At 38.4% G+C, this 21,354-nt stretch overlaps 1 protein-coding gene across 6 annotated transcripts in view; it reads left to right on the top strand.

Annotated features, from left to right (window-relative positions):
• RFX3 (regulatory factor X3) overlaps positions 1-21,354 on the top strand; it is a 141,133-nt gene that overhangs the window by 82,789 nt on the left and 36,990 nt on the right. For all 6 annotated transcript variants that reach the window (XM_074569763.1, XM_074569762.1, XM_074569759.1 and 3 more), the window contains one exon: positions 8,933-9,191. In XM_074569763.1, the coding sequence (XP_074425864.1) occupies positions 8,967-9,191 (225 nt within the window). In that variant the 5' untranslated portion in view covers positions 8,933-8,966. The remainder of the gene's footprint in view (positions 1-8,932; positions 9,192-21,354) is intronic.

Raw genomic sequence — 21,354 nt, 5'->3', positions numbered from 1 at the left:
GTCACAATGGGATGCTTTTGCCACTCATTCCCAGTTAGGCTCACTTCTGCCTCCAGTACAGTCAACTCTTGGGATCCCCCTGTCACCCCAGAAATACAAATGGGTTCTGCCCCTCTATAGCTTGATGGTATTAAAGTACACTGCGCACCCGTGTCCACTAGAGCCTTATACTCCTGTGGGTCTGATGTGCCAGGCCATCGAATCCACACTGTCCAATAAACCCGGTTGTCCCTTTCCTCCACCTGGCCGGAGGCAGGGCCCCCCTAATACTGGTCATAGTATCCATTACTCACTTCTTGCATAAATGACTTGGAAGTTCCTTCAAGAGGATCAGAAGCAAGATCAGGCCTTCTGCTCTGTCTGGGGAACGGCCCACTGGAAACTGGGGCGGCACTTTTCCTGGAGGGATCCCCTTTTGTGGTTGTCCTTCCTTGCAACTCCTGTACCCGTGTCCGCAGGATCGAAGTAGGTTGTCCATCCCACTTCCTCATGTCCTCTCCGTGGTCCCGCAGGTAGAACCACAGGGTGCCTTGTGGTGTGTACCCTCTGTACTCTCTCTCTTGAGTGGGGAAATGCCTGCTTCTAATAGCTTGAGATGCTGGCCCGTGCAGGTGGGGAGTAGAACATATTCTCTTCAAGTTGCTGGACCTTCCGTGACAGTTTCTCCACAGCTGAGACAAGGGGGGAAGAGAGACTTTCTTCATATCACCGGAGCCGGCCAGCTACCTCATCCACCGTTGGTCCCTCTTCACCTTTCCATTCCATTACTGCCAGGGAGTTGGCATATGACGATGGTGCGCTCCGTACAAACTTCCGCCACATGGGCCTTGTGCATCGCACCTCATCAGGGTCTGTGGGTAAGTCGGCATTGTGCAAGTCATAATAAATCATCTCCCGCACGGCTAATTCTCTCAGGTACTGGATACCTCTTTGCATGGTAGTCCACTTGCTTGGCTGACATACAACGTCTTCACTGAAGGGGTACCTCTCCCTCACGCCTAACAGGAGTCGTTTCCAGAGGCTGAGGGCTTGGGTCTTCTTCCCAATCGCCTTGTCAATGCCGCCTTCCCTAGACAGGGATCCCAGCTGCCTGGCCTCCCTACCCTCTAATTCCAGGCTACTGGCCCCATTATCCCAGCACCGGAGCAGCCAGGTGACAATGTGCTCGCCTGAAAGTCGGCTGAAATCTTTTCGCATATCCCGCAGCTCACTCAAGAATAGGGATCGAGTAATTATCTCTGGTTCTGCCTCTTCCTCCTGCTCTCGTGATGACCCTGGTTCATCATCATCTCTTACTAAGCGAACTGATTTCTTTGTGTACTTCTTCTTCTGTATGGGGGCAACTGATACTGGCACGGGTTGGTTCCCTGGTTCAGTGGCAGTGGCTGCTATGGGGGCTGCAGCAGCCGCAGTGTCCGCCGCAGGGGCTGCCGCAGCCGCAGTGTCCGCCGCAGGGGCTGCCGCAGCCACAGTGTCCGCCGCAGGGGCTGCTGGTCTGGTTTCCATCTCTTCCCCTTGAGGGTGCTGCATAATTCTGAGCAGTGCCTGGTAGATACTGGCCAGGGCCCAGCACAGCGCGGTGAGTTGTGCCTCTCTAGAATAGCCACAGCATTTTCCCTTCAAATATTCTACCACTTTATCAGGGTCCTGTAATTGTTCAGGGGTGAAGTCCCAGACCATTGGAGGTGAGTAGTTCTCTAGGTACCTGCCCATGCTCTCCCACATGCCGTGCCACCCCTGACTATCCAGCCTCGGAGCAGATCTCCGGGTGGTAGTCTTAAATAGTCGCTTAACCCTAAACAAGACCTGGAACGTATTCAGGAGACATAGCACTAGGAACACGCTGGTTTGAGTGTCCCAAGGATATTCAAAATTCTCAAAAGCTGTCATACCTGACCCGAAGGAGAAAAGGGAGGCAAAAGGGCTGGGGAAATTATTAACAAATTCTGAGAGACGGTGTCCAATGTACGGACAGGACAGCAAAACCACATAAACACCCCAAAATAGCCGTCTGAACAGTGATGTTATCATATCATAAACAGATATCGCACAGGACAGCAGAATGATAATCCTCATCCCTCTTCCAGACATGGTAAACAGCATCGCAGGGAGTACATAAGCCATATAGGAATTTATGTAACACAGCCATGAGAACAAACCAAGCAACATGATGACCAGTGACTACTTACCTAATAAAATAAATGCATACAAAAAAAAACCAAAACCGTTTTTTTCCACGTTCTAGTTGGATTCCGTCATTATCTCAACCCTTCGAGCCCCACGTTGGGCGCCAAAAAGGACTGTCGTGGTTTGGCCTCAGACGGCAACAGAGAACCATGTGCCGCTCGCTCGCGCCTTCCTAATACAGGAAGAATCGTAAGAAAAGGCAAGACTCTTGGGTTGGGACAAAGGCAGTTTAACAGAACAGCAAAGGGAACAGGCAAACAACAACAACAACACGGATAGGGGAATATACAAACGCGATTACGGAACCGCCGCTTGGCCGGACCCGGGACGCCCCAGCCCGCTTTTAAGCAGCAACTTCCTGCCCCCTCCCCCGGCAGCTCAGGGTGGGCGTGGCTCACATGGCATGGAATACCAGGAAAAATTAACCCTATCCCCACCGGAACCAGGACAATGGGCAAAACACACTTTGTATGCAAAACCAACAATTTACTATTACTGTAATTGAAATCTTAACTGTCAAATGAAAGAATTCTTATCAATAGAGTTAAAGTTGATATCTTCCTGGTACTACCTAGTATACATCCCTTTTTCTGTGGCAATATGCTTACCCTTTAACTACCCCTCTGCATGCTAAGATTAATGGTTGACAAAGGGTTACAGCAAGATACCACCATCACAGGTGTTATGCCTGGAGAAGTATGATGATTGCTGGGGGGCTCTCTACTCACACTGAGTCCACTTGCAGCTATTTTTAGTATGCTTTCTAGTACAGTCTACACCTTATTCGTTCTTCATTGGTTTCAATTTCCGTATTACATCTGAATTTACTACATACGGTGTGTTTTACATTTGCTGCGTAATTCTTCAATACTGTCATCCCATGCTCATGATCCTCTTTGCTATATTTTTAATCTAGGGTCAGGGATTGTTTATTCTACACAAAACAGCTATTTGATATTACTGTCTGTTAGAGCAATGCATCAGGATTTTAACGATAGCTGTTGTGCCACACAATCGTAGAAAGCTAAGCTAAAATGGAAACAGACTAAGGAACATTTATCTGATCGTTTGACAACTACTGTTTCAGCTAAGATAGAACAAAGCTCTAGGCTAGCACAGGCAAGTCTAGACAAAGGGAGCCTGACGAGCCCAAGCCTTGAGGTCTTGTGGATTTAGTACATACTCTGTGACATATTCCTAATAGTGGCAATACCATATTTCTTGGACTACAGGTCTGCAATACTTCATCAGAATTTTTAGACGTCTGTGACTAAGGTTCCCTTATGTGTCTAATTTACAGGTCCTGAGAATATAAGATTTCTCCTCTGTTTTCATTTACTTCGTTCTCTGGTTTACAGGGTTTCCCTGCAGTTGTGCTTTTATTGCTTTATTTCCACGTGGCAAAAGATCTTGGACTGAGTTTTGAAGATCTCAGTTGTTTTTTACTGATAATGAATGCCTGTCGGTAACATATTTAATTTCTGAATGTGGCAAATAAGGATTTCTTTATATGGAATAATGCAACTCTATTTTGGGTAAATTTTATAAAGCTTTTTCTGGATGATATATTTTAAGTTGTCTGTATAGGTAAAATGTGTATGCATAAAGCAGGTCAACTATTCACTATTACAGAGGAAATTGCTTATTTGAATTTTTGTTCTCTGGTTATAGATGCATTAATTGCCCTTTCATAGTTGTCCTGTTTTGAGCGACATAGGACTAATTTATCTTCTAATGCTTGGAAAAACTGCACTTTTAGGAGACTCTAGTGTTGGAACTCGTGAAAATGTTTACTTTATAGCCATCTAGGCTATGTGGGATTCGAGGTCTCAGTGTTTTTGAGCCTTGCCAGGTGCAGGGATGAGGAGGAGCGAGACCCGGGCTCTTGACCCAGGCTGGACAACAGGATGATTTCATATCACAAACATCACATTCTATATAAATTAGAAGGTTTGCTGTGTAGTCTCTCTCTTCCTTGATGGCGTCAGTTCAGAGAACTTCTTGACCTGCCACTGGACCCCTGAGCCCTTCTCTTCCTCCTGAAGCCGTTGTGCTTGCAGTGTCCGACATTTACTGTCCACTGCTGGGAGTGCACAGCTTCCTACTGGTAGAGTTGGCTGAGTATAATCCTTGTATATTTTGTATTAGTATTGGGATCAATACTGGTTCTTTAGTGTTATTGTTAATTATTTAGTCTTATCCTGTTAAATCTATTTATGTTTCAACCCTCATATTTTTTTGTTTTCCCCTGATTCCCCTTTCCGAGTGGGGAGGGGTCATTGGGTGGTAGAATCATTGCCTAAACGCCAGTAAATTGTTATGGGTTTCTCAAACCATAACAATAGCGCAAGTTTTGATTTTTGGTTTTAGCAATTTCATTTGATAGAGGGGGACTGGTGAAAGGAAAAGATGACTTAGTGTCATATCAGTTCTTCCATCTCAGGCTTGAGGAGGCTTTTGTGGAAGAAGGTTATTGCTTCATTGGGATTTGATCTGTTATTAAAAAGCCCTGAATCAATATTCTCATTACAGGAGTAGATTTCTTTGTGGGGAGGCAGGAGGTTGTATGAGACAGGGTAAGACAGATGATTTAGCCCTCTCCATTATGATGTGACGGCTTTATCATGTTCTGTTGTGTCAGTATTAGTGTATGTGGCACTTCCCCTTCTCCCCATTGCTTATGATAAGAGGCTGCAGCAATGCATTGGCTGAGATAAGGCCTTCCCTCAGTGTTAGGCAAAGAATTCTGTTCTCTGTAGATTCTGTGAAGCTCACTATCATCTTTAGGACCTCAGGATTATACTACAATCTTAAAGGAGTTTGAGGATATTGTTCTGGCATGGAAGACTTTCCTGACTTTCTTGACTTTCTACCATATTGCAATACCATAGCATTATCATGAGCATTAGCTACTCTGCATAAAATAATAGTGTATCTTGAAATATTTATTTTCATCTAGTGCTTTTCATATTTATATCCCAGGAAATAATACCTTAGTTAATTAAGTACCATAAAAGGCTAACTTTCATTATAGAGATGACAGTGAAAATGCCTGCCTGCTAAACTATTTAGGTAATCCATACCAAAACCCACAAGAGTAATTCTGACGTTATTACTTGATGAGGAAGATAATAATTATATGTTACTTGTTTGAGTTGGAATTACAGATAAATATCAAAATTGACACTGAATGGTGTTCTTGTTTGAATTAAGATACTGTTCTTGTACAGCCACTGTGAAGGGATGCTAATATTTCAAGTTACAGTATCCATCTTCAAGTAAAAAAAATAGATTTATGTGCATTTGGCCCAAGACTTGAATTTTCCAAGTTGGTGCTAGTGGTAAGAATTCAGTAGTTAATTATTTATTTTGCAAGACACAGAAGTTACTGGTATATAATTTCAAGTTAAAACCTAATTTAAAACAAACACAAACTGCACTTGAGTTAAGTTGTCTGGACGTCTAACCTGATTTGAGAATTTGTATTTAAAGACACTTTGCATTTCGTAGTTCCTGGAAAAGGAAATAAATCTGTTTGGGTTTTTTTTTTACTAAAACACAGAGTGATGGAATAATTGTTCAATAAGGCAGGTATTTCTAAGACATGAATAAAACCAGTATAAGTCTGTAAGTGATGTTTTCTAGGCAAATATAAATGTGGGAAAAGTAAGTCTGTCTCATCAGCTACTTGCTTAAAGAAAATTTGGGGCCACGATCAGCCAGTGTAAATTACTGAGACTCTATGGGATGGCAGGAACAGTGATTTATAGTAGTCGATAGATCAGATTCTTGACATTTACATAGAAGCAAATAATAGGTGCTGCTGGGAATGATTATGAATGGAATAAATGATTTCCCATGTGTGCGTGTGCAGACTGAAAACTAAGGGAGGACAACAACAAGGCTTACTCTTTCTGTGCTATTGTTTCTGTTTGTCTCCTTTCTTCAAAGTGTCAGGGTCTTTTGAGGAAATGAAAGTGTCTCTAAAAGTTACGCTCAGTAACATTATATTAGCGTCTGTAATATAGCGCAAGACATTGCACTTAATTTGTGTGGTAATGCTGGGGTTTACTGAATTTAGATATTAGTTATTTTCTGGTTTCAAGTGCCAAAAAATATAATTTTGTTAACAACTTTATATCACAACTGCATATGTTTTATTTCTAGCATTATATTTTGCAAATCGTTATAAAATGCATGTAAGCAATAAGGCATGATAGGTGATGTCTTGAACTACTGTACCTTGCAATCCTAGTCTAACTCACGCTGGTCTCATTAATTTCCAGTGTGGGATCCCAACAATGAACACATGCTCTGGGCTTAATTAATCTAAATTGAATTCACACAGTGCCTGACTTTGTGTGACTTGCTGTCGGGGTAAACATCATCTAGTTTGCACAGCCTTCTGGAAACTAGGATTCTGCAGCCTAATTACTTCAACTTCAAACTTACTAGTAACTTTGAACTTTCTAATGAAAGGTGATCTTTATATGCAGCTGCTGAAGAAGAGAAGAGCTAGGAGTGCCTTTACAACCTTTGGAATGGGAAAGAACTGGTTATATGATATATGTCAGATTATTTGAGAAAGCATTGCATGTTTGTGCTACAAGTGCTATGGAGGAGAAGGTGATCCCTTCCTTATTTCAAGTTATCCCTTGTGTGTGGATATAACATCATATTTTCCTCTTTGCTACAGTTTTATGTTGAGGCATCATGTTACAGTATGTAATGACCTTAAAACTTTTGAGTCACTGCTTTCCAAAACACCATCTCATCCGGATACATTTTTAATTTCCAGATGAATTAGTTTGTGTTTTTATTAAGTTAAAAGGCTCTTTGCTAAATTGCAATTACTATTGCATGTAATAATAATGGTTTTATCTCACTTTTAATTGCCCTGTTGATCTCTGTTGCTAAAGGTTTGCTTAATCATCTCCAGTAATCAGGTGTTCTAGAAGAACCTGCTGGTTGTTGGAACAAAGGGAAGAGTGTGTTTATCTTGGAGTGTGACCCATTGGTGTACCCCAATGATTGCTCTTGATCCATTGATACAGAGTACTGTTACAAGCAGATGTAGGTGTTCTGATGCAATCAGTCCTTATTTAGGGACTATACATGATATACAGATCTAAAAAAGGTAAAAGCAAACAAGAATTTCCTTTTCTCTCCCTATTCCACACCAAGCCCATGACTTAATTTTCTTGTGAAATTTTGATCGCTCTCTAGGGTTTGCATTTCTTCAAAGAATTAACCTCTTCAATACCACTTCTGCAAGTCAGATTTGTTCTCCTAACGTCTTTTGGACTGTCTTTTTCCTCTAGCCGCGTCTATTTTTACTGTCAACAATGGCCTTCGTCCTTTTGTTCCTTTCCTTACTGATAGCTGATACTGTTATCAAGTTTTTATTTCTTCTTTTGGGAGAAATTGCGGTGTTCAGACCTGTGACAATAATTTTAATGAACTGTTTCTCCAGAGCTTCCATTCCTGTATTTTCCTAAATTTTCCTCTGCTGCATAGCACTGTTTACATTCTGTAAATTGTGTGATTCTGAGGCAGATGCAACACCAGCTCTGCTAGCGGTTATCTTCCTTATCACAAGATAAACAATATCACAATGTCGCGACAACAACAGCAGTATCACAAGGTATCACAATGATACCTTGGCTTTACAAAACAGATTAATCGGGACTTGCACAATACCTAAACACATACATACGTTGTTACAATGCAACGATCAACTGATTTTAACTCTCCAAAAGAAATCTTAATAGATTAACTGTCTGCTAGAGCATTAGTCCCTAACAGAACTATTTTGCTTTTTTTTCAGTAGATGGCAAGGCATTTATTTTAGATTAAGTTTCTTGCAGCTGATCTTGAGGCTTTTGAAATACTCAAAAAGGAAAATGTTTAAGTAGTTTAAGGAGGGGTGAGAGCAAATACATAGTATGAGGCTTATGAAACATGTAGGATTTTAAAACTAAAGTTTTGAAGTTTCTGAAACATGATAGAAGGTTTCAGTAGGTGAGTAGTTTGTTAGGGTAAACTGGTTAATGAGGCGTGAATGTTTCATAGTTGAAAGTGATTTTAAAAATGTTACTGTTGCATACCTTTAACTTCTTTCATCTTTTTGACCTTTTTACAAGTCACAGTTCTGTTTTGGTTTTATTTCTTAAATGCATTTTTTTTTATCATAACATGAATTCATGCCCAATTTTGAATTCCTGAAATACCAGTGAACTCAGAATTTCAAGCTTCAACTGAGAGCTTTAGTGAATTTAAAAACAATAGTTAACATAGTAAACTTGAACATCGGACTCTCTTGGCTGACATTTGTATGAATTGTTTGCAAATTTGCAACATGCACATTATCCAAAATGTGTAACATCTGACTAAAATTCAAAATTTTATTGTCAGATTAAAAAAAGTTAAACAGATGGAGCTTTATAGATTGCTTTGCAATATGTTAATAATTGGATGAGCTCTTTCTGCCTTGTTTCCTCCATTTCAGGTAAGACTGACAAATTTTTCTGTAAGGTTTGGTGGGTACTTGGTTTAACACCACTGAATTAGTTATGTAGTGCTTTGGGTTGATTAATTGTTATTCTCTGAGGAGGCAGGGATTGTTTGCCAATCTTACTTAATTTGGTTATAGCTATTGTAGATACATCTCTAGATACATAACATTTCCCTCAGCTAAATGAACAATACAAATAATTTCTTTTCCTTTTGTTTTCTTTTCTTGAAGCCGATCAACAACTTATCCTTACACAGAAACCCAGATGTACAGCCAAAACACTGGGGGAAATTATTTTGATACTCAAGGAAGTTCTGCACAGGTGACAACAGTGGTGTCGTCTCATAGCATGGTGGGCACTGGAGGGATTCAGATGGGTGTCACAGGAGGACAACTCATTAGCAGCTCAGGAGGGACCTATCTGATTGGCAATTCAATGGAAAATTCTGGTCATTCAGTGACTCATACAACGCGGGCCTCCCCAGCGACAGTAAGTATTTCAGACTGATGCAAAATCTTTGAGACTAGTTTTTTGATCACTCAGATGTTCTTGCAGACTGACACCATTTTTGTGACAGAATGTATAGCAATATTATGTTGTCAGCACAAGTACTATGTAGTACTTTTTATAAAATAAGAAATATATATGTAAGTAAGATACAGGAGTAAGAATTCTGTGAAAACTTAAACATGAAGGTAGACCTTTCCCTTGACAGCCTGCAAATAATTACATTTCATAGGTTAAATTTTTGCATTCAAGTAATATTAGGGAATGCTTACATAATAGTTTGTCTGAGCTTAATATTTGTCAGGTTGGGAACTAAACCAGCCTCCTTCAACATTTTGTATTTTTTTCTGAAAAAAAACACAGTGTTTTTAAGTATAACTATGTTAGACGTAAATGTTAAATAATGTAAGTTACAGATCTTTAACTTCCCTGCGTTTGTTCTGTTTGTTTGCTCAATATGAGTGTAGGTTTGGTAGCTTATTTCAAAATATTTCAAATTGTTCAGAATACTGAGGTTACTAGCTTTTAAGATTTTTTTCTTACTTATCTGTGGTATGTCTCCAAAGCCTATGCCAGATTAAAAGCTCATTGTGGAAGTGTCTTACAATGCTATGGGAAGATACATACTTTACAATTGTTATAGATAATAATTGTGGGCTCTTAAACACAGAACTTTCCCTTAAGAGCTTACTCAGTCAGCCTTTATTTCAATTAGGAAAATGGGTTTATACCTAGTTTAGCTTTTCTGCATAGCCTCAGTGAATACTTCTGCCTAATTCTTCTGGGTATTCTTGTCTGGATATAAAGATTTGGAAATAACAGGGATGAGAATTGTGAAACATAGAGTAGGAATAGTTGAAAAATACAGTAAAGGAGAGAAAACATAATTTTTAAGGGGGTTGGTATGGATAAATAGAAAATTTTTGTAACAATGTAAAAAATTAGTATTTATTCCAAAAACTGTGTAGCATTATTTTCTGAGAATAAAAATTCAAAAGAGTCATAATTCATGAACAGTATAAATATCAGTAACATAGTAGTAGCTTTCAGATAGCAACAGAGAATTTTATATTTTAATTACAAAAGAAGAAAGAATGTATATTAACATTTGCCTTTATTTTACGTGACTTTAGTAGAAAAACTGTTTCTGAAAAAAGGAACATTCCTCTTCCAGATTAATTTAATTAAAATCAAGACTTTAAATTGACTATTTTCTTTTTTCCTTTAAAGTGCTCTTTCATTTTACTTATTTGGAAGATATTTCATGGAGCTTTTCACCTGACTTTGTGATCACCAAGCACAGGCAAAACAATTAGTTTTCTATAGGCCTAAGTAAGGAATAGGTCTTCTAGATGGAAAGAAATTTGAAAAGTAATGTTTCTTTAGATACTTCAATGGCACTGATATTCCTATGTTTTCTTAGTTGTTTTAAATTGTTTTACAATGAAGTACAAATATTGCCTCTTTCAGAGATCATGCTAATTTTCTCCTTAGTGAAATAAGAACAAACGCATTTTTGTGTTTTGCATGTCATGCTGTAAGTTTTGTTTTATTCACTGACAGCGGAATTCAGTCAGTGGAAATGCTTAACTGAATGTGGAATCAAATGAGGATTAAGTGCATCCAGTAGACGCAAATAAAGAATAGTAGACTTACTTTGAAGTTTTATATCCTAGAATTATTTGAATGATATCAAAACTCCATGCTGTATTTTGCAAAGTAAAAAGCGTTTTGATTTTTTTGCCTCAATTAGAAGTAAAATTTGCCAAAATTTAACAAAATCTAAAGTTCATACCTTCAGTAACGTCTTTCTCTGGCTTCACATGTCAATAAAGCAGCCTGGTTTAGTTGCTCCAAGTAACTTCTATACTGCTGTATCGTCTAGCCTTTAAGAAGAGAAAAAAATACTGCTAGTTAAATGACAATTATTAAATTGCATTATTAACACTAAAATAGTTTCCTTTGTTTTTTAAGGTGCTATTTATTTTGTGTAGTATCGTTCTGTAAGTGTGAGATATTAGAATATATTAGAAGTACATTTCTTGCTAAGAAGTGGGACACAACGTGATTTTAGATTTTATAATTTTAGGCTCTTGGTGTGTATGGTTCAGCTGAAATGTTCAAGAGTCAATTGAAACACAAACATTCAGCTTAAACTGTAATTTTAAAGCACAAAATCTATTTTAATTTTACTAGAGGGCATAATTAAACTATGCAAAGTAGAGCAATGTAATATTTCATTTGGATTGCACCTTAGATAGGTAGAGCTTGTTTCACTTGTGATCCTCATTTAATCTTTACCATCATAACTTTTTTCGTCTTTGTATAGAGAATTTATTGAAGTCATCAAAATAACATGTATCCAGGCTGGTTTGCTAGTATAATACTCAGAAAATATTTCCAAATTTTGAATTAGTTTGGAGATTTTTCATATGGAGACAAAGTATATAGACAAATTATATAGAATTTACTTACTAACATATGTGGTCATAACAAGCTCTCTTTACTTTCGCCATAGAGGTACTAGTTCTGTTTACTTTTTTCACTGATAACTTGTTTTGTTGATCACAAATCACTGATCAAATCATTACCTTCTGCAACAATCAAATTAATTGTATTAGTGATGTTATCTATTTCTGATACATTTAGCTTAAGTTAAAAGAAACAAACAAAACAGTTTCAGGTTAAAAATCTGATGTATAAAAGAAGTCCATTTTATTAACTGTGTCTTAGATGAATTAGATTTTTAAGTTTTATTTACTTTTCACCAGGTATGCTATTTGGTTTATACAGAATTCAATAGAAGAGACTCAGAGGCTTTTTGCTTTAAGTCTGTCTTCACTTTATTTTATTTATGGTTTAATGTACTTCTGAGTTCTGCTTCAGGTTTAATAAAGACCTAATCTTTTGCTTGTAACATTTCATTCATTTTTCTGTCAAACATTCATACAAGAAAGCTGTCCTGCTTAAGCTATAGCAGGCAATAGCAGTGTTTTTGTAGCCAAAATATTAAGAATTATGTACTATGAAAACTATTCCAACATATATACAGTAGTGGTTTATGTTAGTATGCATGAAGAGCATTTGTTAGCATTTTCTGTACTCATTTTATTTCCATTGATTTCATTGCTTCTTCACATTATATCCTTTGCTGGCCTACTTCTCTACCAACTAAAAAGGATCTTTTTCACTAAAACAAAAAGGCATTCAGATTATAAGACCTTCTATATAAAATATTCGGTAGATAAACAGCTTTCCAAAATGACCTTTTGTATGTGAATATGCATGGATTGGTCAAGAATAAATTGTGATTGCATTGAACAAGAAGTGAATTACCCTAGCTGGATGTCTTGTTTAAAATATTGAAAACAATTTCAACAAAATGTTGAAACCTGTATGAAAGAGTTGTCTGTTTGGTTTATTGGCAGCTATCATTAAAGAAGGGGCAGCTATATTTAAGAGACTAACTAGAAAATTAGATTGCTGTGATAATAATGAAATCTAAATTGCCTTCCGATTTTTTTTTTTTTCATACGTAAATGTCTTAAGGACTGTTCTTGTGATAAAACAGGATTATTGGATTGTCTAATCAATCTATTTCCTAATATCATAAGGTTAAAAAATACATATAGTTTCTAGTAATAAGTGTGTTGTTATGCTTGTCAGCCAGTGAGAGGCTCCCATGTATTAGTTTTGTTTTCTAACAAGCTTTATGACAGATCTGCAATTACAGTTGTCATTCATCAGTCATCACCAACCATAGGAGGTCTCCACTCATACTGTTGCAGAAATTTATCCTATTTCATTGCAAATCTAGATGTGCATGAAAATAAAAGCAAAATTAATACGGATGTAATGTATCACCACAAGTTATTATTTCTGGTAGTATGCAAAGTGTGGAAAATTTGCTCTTAACTTGAAAGGAAGGATGGTACCTACCCAAAATATGTCGTAATTAGTGGAGGGAGAAAAACAACAACAAAAGGAAGTAAGAATGACCAGTATAAATTACATATCCCAATAATATAATTTTAGTGGAAGTACTGTAATACTTTTAAGAAGAAAAAGTAACAAATGTTGAAATGGTCCATTAAAGGTGGAGGGGTTATTATTTGGAGAATGGTTTGAGATGAGTTTTTCTTTATTATTTTCTTTCTTGGTAGAGGATTTTTTTCTTCCTCTATTCCCCAACTTTTCTGGTAATTTTTATTTAGGTGGATCCTTCTTAGCATAAAACAAACTATTTCTGATCAAATCAAAGATGCACAGGTTTTTATACTACAAAGGATTGTTTGATCACTTTGTCTGACCTATAGAGGCAAGACACTTATTTATGACTTCTTCCACTGAGCACAGTGACATCTTTTGTGAAAAAAGGCATCCATTTCCAAATACAAGAAGGCAGATAATATTTTTTTTCCTCTTTTAAATGACTCCTAAGAATGGTTAATCACTGCTACTGCTAAAAGACCACTTACGTTGTATGAATTAACTGGAGGGGTGGGAAGTTTAGAGGATATGTGGATCTTGTACCTTTATGAACTTCTGCCTTCAAGACTTTTCCTCCTGCTTTGGATTCTTCTTCAGAGCTGTGGAGCATCATGGCTTCTCCCTCTCTCTTCCAGAGGTTTCAGTCTAGCAATTTGCCCAAAATAATTTAGGTCTTTGTCTGTGCCTCTGAGTGCCTTGCTGCTCCACTGTAATGTCTGGAATTGAGACTGTGCCCTTTTCACAAAACAAGGAATGTGGGGAAAAGGGAGACTGGCACTAGCAAGGTCTGCCACACCTACCCTGTCTGCATTCTGGTTTCACCTGCCTATGCGCCTTGTTTCTCTTCTGATACAGTCTGGCTTCAGCGTTCAGTATTGGCTTTTGTTGTGTTTTCTGCCTAAAAGCCCTGTAGCACCTCATAGGCTGTTTCCAATTTTGGCAATTGAATATTTATCCTGGTATTTGTGTATCAAAAATCGAGATGTAGTCTTGTTGAAAACTCCATTTATTCCAATGTAGCATTCCAATTACTGGTGAAAAAGTAAGAAACACAATGTTTTTTTGTTTTTATCATAACATATTAAAAATAGGTGTCTTTGAATCTGTGGGAAGAATTTCTGTTAATTCCTAATGCATAAGCTGGGTGCAAGATGACTTGCCACTGATGTTCTCATAACAGTCTGATTATCAATGGCATAAAGGCATCACCTTTGTAAAGGACTGGATTTTTTTGTTTCTGATTAAATACACATTTATACTAAAATGGCTACTCTGCCTCTCTCTCTAAGGCTGTCTTGCCATAAATATTTTCAATTTGGTTTTAATAATAATATGAACTAAACTTTCTTTTTAGTTTCTCATTTCTGTTTTCCTGGTGTGAGTAACTCTGATGTGCTTCCATGTGATTTTCAGTGTTAGGTGGAATGTATAAGTTCTAGAAGTCCTTATAATCAGCTAGACAAGGGATTTTTTGTTTTTTTTTTTCCCTTTAAGTGTTTTTAGCAAATATGGAGAAAATGACCTCAAAGAAAAAGTTTAGAATCTGTTTGAAGATGTATATAATAGAGATGAGGTATACAATTAACTGGATAATCCAGGGGGAGAGATGGTGAATTGGTCAGTTTGGCCATGTGTTTGAGAACTTCTAGCAAGGAAGATGAACATGGTCAGCAATGTTTCATTTGAAGATTTGTGAAGGAGAAAGTAATCTGACCTAAAATCCAGACATGTTGTATTTTTCTAGCCTGTGGCTGTTGGGTGTGCTTTTTTACCCCTATGTTGACTCCATATATATTCTTTTGTAATCACTGGAGAACATACTATATTCATTAGTCAGTATGCATACCTTATGTACATGCAGACTAGTGGAGGTGTGCTTTTCAGTGGGTATTTTGACCGGTATCTGTTATGTATATTAAATTTGGATGTTATATTTACAAATTATCCAATTTTAGGGAAAAACCCACACCTTTTTTCTAAGTGCTTAAGGTTTATCAGCATTCTTTTAAGGTCAGCATATGTAAAATACCACACTTATTTTACATCTTTTTGTGGTCTGCTTCCCCATATTTACATTTCTATCATTCCAACAGATTTAAAAAAAAAAGTATCTTTCTTTCTGTATTCCTAGTACTGCTTCATTCTCTTGAACACCATTTCATAGAACCTGTTTACAGGTGCTGCTGCAGCTTTGTCTGTTGCGAGGAATACAAATTGTTTAAATTCAGTTCTTCCAGCTGTGAAGGCTAAACCCAAGTTCTCTTAGTGTGGTCAATACTATTTCATTTTCAGGCTTCTTTTTCCTGGGCAAGCTTCTCTGCTTAACACAACCCTCTAACATAAGTTTCACAAAACAGTACGACATATATGAAATCCTGAAACAGAATTGAAAGCCACCGTAAGTAATGCATGTTTGTGGCATCCTAAAAGAGTGAAAGTGTGACATTTTGAAAAGCCCTGAGTTCATTTATCTTCTAGCTGCAGGTTATTTGTGATGTGTATACGCCTTATTTAGGTAAGTATAATTGTCACCAGTACCCAGGATTTACCTTGCTACACCAAATTAATCTTTCCTGTACACATATGATGAACTAGTAGTTCCTTCATAATGGAGCATGTGATGAAAGCTCCTTTAGAATTTCACTTCCTTTAATCCCTGAAAGGGCAAACCTTTGGAAGTGGATAAAAGGCCTTGTGAATGGAACATGCCTGTGCAGATAGAGACAGGAGCTATCTTTTTTGAATATGATGGAACAATGTATTGAATTTTAAGATGCCACCTAAAGTTGCCTGCTTCGCTGCTGGTGGAGAGCGGTCTGCAGGTGCAAACAGGTAAAGAAAATAAATTGAAGGATATCCAGATTAATCGCAAAACCTCAGGGCTTAAACTTCTGCGGACTGTTTTCTTTATGCCCTGACCATCTCAGAACAACTTACTATAAATACTTTGTGTTAATTAGTTGAATCGTTAGTTAATTAGTGAAATCATGAAAAAGTCTATTGCTTCTTCCTAAGAGGAAGGCAGTTTTTTTCAAAGTGGTTTGGGATAAGTATTTGCTGTGTCTATGCTATACGCATCTGAGACTATTATGCATAATTTGTTTATCTAGTAACATGTTAATGAACACTAAGACATAAACTAGCAAGAACAGTTAGTAACGTCCAAATCAGTAGATCACATAAAGAGTGAACATTATAGGATGCAAGTACTGTGATCAGACTGTCGAATTTTTTAACCCCAGAGAAATACCCTTAATCATTAACAACTGTGTCAGAGTATAAGGCAGTATTTTAGTTGGCAAACAAAGTATATTGAAGGAGAATCATAGTTTTCATAGGCTATCATGCTCTAATTTAGGGTCTGCCTATGTTTATGTTCCTATACAAACTGATTGTCATTCCCACCAGTAGTTTAACATGTTTTAACATATTTTAAACGTGTTTTAAACCAGCGATGTTTAACATGGTTTAGTTGGAGTTGCAATGGGAGTGATAGTGTACATTTCAGTTATTAGTCAGGACATTTTAATAAATAATGGTTTTAGTCTTGTTAAGAGAAGAATAGGAGAAATGTATGACTGCTGACATATTAAAATAAATGAATGTGTAATTCTTGTTGTCATTTAGCATTTCAGATGTATATGTAGTTAGTTGTGCCTGGAATCTCTCACTGCTTATTGCTAAAAAAGCAAGGCTATCGGTCTTTTTTTGTATTCATGCAGAATATAACTTTAAATGTTAAAATTATTTTCCTATTTTTTTCCACAGAATATCATAATAAAACCCACTACATTACCTATGTAATTAATTTCTGTATGTGCTTAAATGCTATTTTGAATAGAGATGAAATTACGTTCAATTTTTCTAGAACCTAAGTAAAAGTCCCTTGTCAAAATGTAGAACTTAAAAGCTTGAAGGAACAGATCCTTCAGATAAACAACTTTTTACTCAGGTAGCTGTTACTCCCTATACACATGGTATTCTGTGTCACAGAGATCATCTTGAAACCTCAAAAGCTTGGAATAAGAGAATAGAATTAACTATTTCAGTTGGAAGGCACCTACAGCAATAAGCTATCCCAGCTGCCTGACCGCTTCAGGGATGACCAAAAGTTAAAGCACATTGTTAAGGGCATTGTCCAAATGCCTCTTAAACACTGACAGGCTTGGGACAGTGTTTGACTACCTTCTCGGTAAAGAAATGCTTCCTAACGTCCAGTCTGAACCTCCCCTGACTGATGTAGCTTTGAACCATTCCCACGTGTCCCATCACTGGATCCCAGGGAGAAGAGCTGGGCACCTCCCTCCCCTCTCCCCCTCCTCAGGAAGCTGCAGAGAGCAATGAGGTCGCCCCTCAGCCTCCTTTTCTCCAAACTAGACAAAGCCTCAGCTGCTCCACATAGGACATGCCTTTCAGCCCTTTCACCAGCTTTGTTGCCCTCCTCTGGACGCATTCAAGGACCTTCACATCCTTCTGAAGTGATGGGGGCCCAGAACGGCACAGAGTACTCCAGGTGAGGCCGCACCAATGCTGAAACGGTGGGACAATCACTTCTCTTGACCATGTTTGATGCACCCCAGGATGCAGTTTGCTCTCTTGGCTGCCAGGACACACTGCTGGTGCCTACTGAGCCTGCTGTCAACCAGCACCCCCAGATCCCCTCTGCAGGGCTGCTCTCCAGCCACTCCTCTCCCAATTCAGACTTGTGCCTGGCATTTCTCTGTCTCAGCTGCAGAATCCGGCATTTCAGCTTGTTCAATTTCATCCCATTAATCATTGCCCAATGCTCCAATCTATCTAGATCCCTCTGCAAGGCCTCTCATCCCTTGAAAGAGTCAACAGCACCTCCCAGCTTGGTATCATCAGCAAACTTGCTAATGGTGCATTAAACTTCTGCATGCAGATCATTTATAAAAATACTGAACAGAACTGGCCTAGAACTGGCCCAGAACTGGCCCCTGAGGAACATCAATAGAGGAAAAGAAGAAGTAGCTGGAAGTTTTTGGAAAGGGCAACATGAACGATTTGGTGTCTAGGAAATCTGTCTTCAAATTAAATGTCTTTTTATGCTCAAAAATAGGTAAGAAGTGATTGTACAGCTTACATAGGAGGAAAGTTTCTGTCATTAAAGAGAGATGTATCTGTCAGATAAAGCCTGAAAGTTCATTTTATCAAAATTTAGATGAGAAAAATGAACAAAATAACTAGTAGTAAGAACAATTTCTCTTGAGAAGCTTGCCTTAGTAGAATATGATGAAGACAGATTTTAAGTATAGATCATGTATCTTTCTGAGTTTGATGAAGTAATTAACATGTTTTAGTGGTGACCAAGACTGCCTGGCTTATGCTATGCAGTAAAAGTGAGCACAGATTCATTGTCTTCAATGGCCATACTGCTGAAATCTAGTTCTAAAAGAAACTCCAGCAACAAAAACCCCCAAAACAATAAAAAAGAGACAGTTGATTTGACTCATTGATTTGACACCGTCCCCCACAGCATTCTCCTGGAGAAGCTGGTGAATCATGGCATAGACAAGTGTACTCTTTGCTGGGTTAAAAACTGGCTGGATGGCTGTGCCCAGAGAGTTGTGATTAATGGGGTGAAATCCTCTTGGTGGCCGGTCACCAGTGGTGTCCCTCAGGGCTCAGTTTTGGGGCCAGTTTTGGTTTTTTATCGATGATCTGGATGAGGGGAGTGAGTGCACCCTCAGTAAGTTTGCAGATGACACCAAGCTAGGTGGGAGTGTTGATCTGCTTGAGGGTGGGAAGGCTCTACAGAGGGACCTGGACAGGCTGGATCAATGGGCCAAGGCCAACGGTATGAGGTTTAATAAGGCCAAGTGCCGGGTCCTGCATTTCGGTCACAACAACCCCAAGCAACGCTACAGGCTTGGGGCAGAGTGGCTGGAAAGCTGCCTGGCAGAAAAGGACCTGGGGGTGCTGGTGGACGGCCAGCTTAACATGAGCCAGCAGTGTGCCCAGGTGGCCAAGAAGGCCAGCAGCATTCTGGCTTGTCTCAGGAATAGCGTGGCCAGCAGGAGCAGGGAAGTGATGGTGCCTCTGTACTCGGCACTGGTGAGGCCTCACCTCGAGTACTGTGTTCACAAGAGGGACATTGAGGTGCTGGAGCGTGTCCAGAGGAGAGCTCCCAGGCTGGTGAGGGGTCTGGAGACCAGGTCATATGAGGAGAGGCTGAGGGAGCTGGGCATGTTTAGCTTGGAGAAGAGGAGGCTGAGGGGAGACCTCCTTGCCCTCTACAACTACCTGAAAGGAGGCTGTAGAGAGGTGGGTGTTGGCCTCTTCTCCCAGGTGAATAATGACAGGACCAGAGGAAATGGTCTGAAGCTGTGGCAGGGGAGGTTTAGGTTAGATATTAGGAAGAGTTACTTTACTGAGAGAGTGGTCAGGCACTGGAACGGCCTGCCCAGGGAGGTGGTTGAGTCACCATCCCTAGAGGTGTTTAAGAAACGTCTAGATGTGGCACTTCAGGGCATGCTCTAGTGGCAGAGATTGTAGGGTTTTTTTTGTGTGTGTGTGTATGGTTGGACTCGATGATCTCAAAGGTCCTTTCCAAGCATGAAGATTCTACGATTCTATGATTGCATAGCACCAAAAAGCATTGAAGCAATATGTCAGCGAGGGATGGGTGTTATCTGTAATGACACTTTTCTTTTTAAGTGCAATTACTACTGCTTTTTAATAGACTGGTTCTCTGAACAAACAAGACCACAAGTTGCAGGAGCAAAATGAGAGTGGTGCAGTAGTGGGAATCAGCAGCAGGAGGTGTAACTTCAGTGCTATAGTGGAAAAAGTAACCCAAGATTCAGAATTAGGATTTAAATGTGTGTATGGTCTTCATTGTTTGATTGTAGCATTATGTTAAGTAGGGAAATTTTATGACTATGTTATATAGTAAGTTGACCTTACTATAATGATGTTTTAGGCTTGTAGTTTTTATCATGCAGCACGCTTTTAAAATTTGATCTTTCCTGTGTGATTGAATACTTGACCTCATAGTATTTTCTACTGAAGCAAGAAGAAATCAGAATATTAAAAAAAAAATTACTGCCATGTAACAGTATCTTTTCTTACATAGAAAATGAGTATTTTTAATATTGTGTTTTTTATGAAAAGGCTTTTATAGCTGATATGAAACAGTTATAAGAGAAACAAGAAGTAATTCCTCACAGTTGTTACCATAAAATACTTGTCATTTGCCCTGTAAAGAAGGGAGAAGTTAATTTTATATTTACAGTAAATTCAAGTATCAACTGTAGTATTTTTCAGTTGGTGCTATATAAAGAATGAATTCAGCCAATATTGATAAATCATGCCACTAAAATTATGGATAGGACTGTGATATTTGAAGTAGGACAGGGAGGGCTCATTTTAAAATGTCTAGATGGAGAATTATAAGTGTTTTTAAAAGTACAAGTGGTGGTTTCCATTGCTTTCATTTTGGCCATTAAATGTAGCTAATTAATTGCATGCCTTTTCTTACTGTGCATCCCATTATCTTTGTCATTTTCATGGTTGTTTTTGCTCTTCTAGCTTCCCAGTTAAATTACATTTAGGTTCTGGTTTGTTGTTTTTTTTTCTCTTTCTTTAATGCTGTTGTTATTGAACTGATCAAAATGTCCATTGATATTAAAAAGGAAAAGAATGGAAATGGATGTGAGAGTATTCATACATTTGCATTTGAAGTAATACTACTTTGTATTTTAGGAGCGCTGTGGTTTCTTTTCCTTTTTAAAGGCAAAATTATTGTGAACAAATCTGCCTTTCCAAAGGCTGGATCCTGCAGTCTGTATAACTCCTGACTTTCCATTTACTTTGGCAGCTGGGGATATTCAAAGGGTGCTGGCAGCAGTAAGGGTGATGTCCTGTCCCAGTGAAGCTAATGGTGGAAAACCTGTTCGATTATTTGTGTTTGGGATTTGATTCTGTGATTCCAGAGAGCTGAAGTTTTGTTTCTAATTCAGATCTTAACTGCAAGCTGTGCATATCTCTTTCTGATATAGTTGGAGGGAAAACATATGGAGGCCTTTCTTAAAATTCTGTTTAGGGATTTTAAAATATTTTTATTTTATTGATGACTTTTTTGTTCCATCAGGGTTATTTTTGTTTGAATGCAGCTCACCAGTAATTTTACTCA

Source organism: Larus michahellis, chromosome Z (genome assembly GCF_964199755.1).
Source record: "Larus michahellis chromosome Z, bLarMic1.1, whole genome shotgun sequence".
Lineage (NCBI taxonomy): Eukaryota > Metazoa > Chordata > Aves > Charadriiformes > Laridae > Larus > Larus michahellis.
The sequence above is the reverse complement of the archived record's forward strand: the minus strand, read 5'-3'. Positions and strand labels throughout refer to the sequence as shown.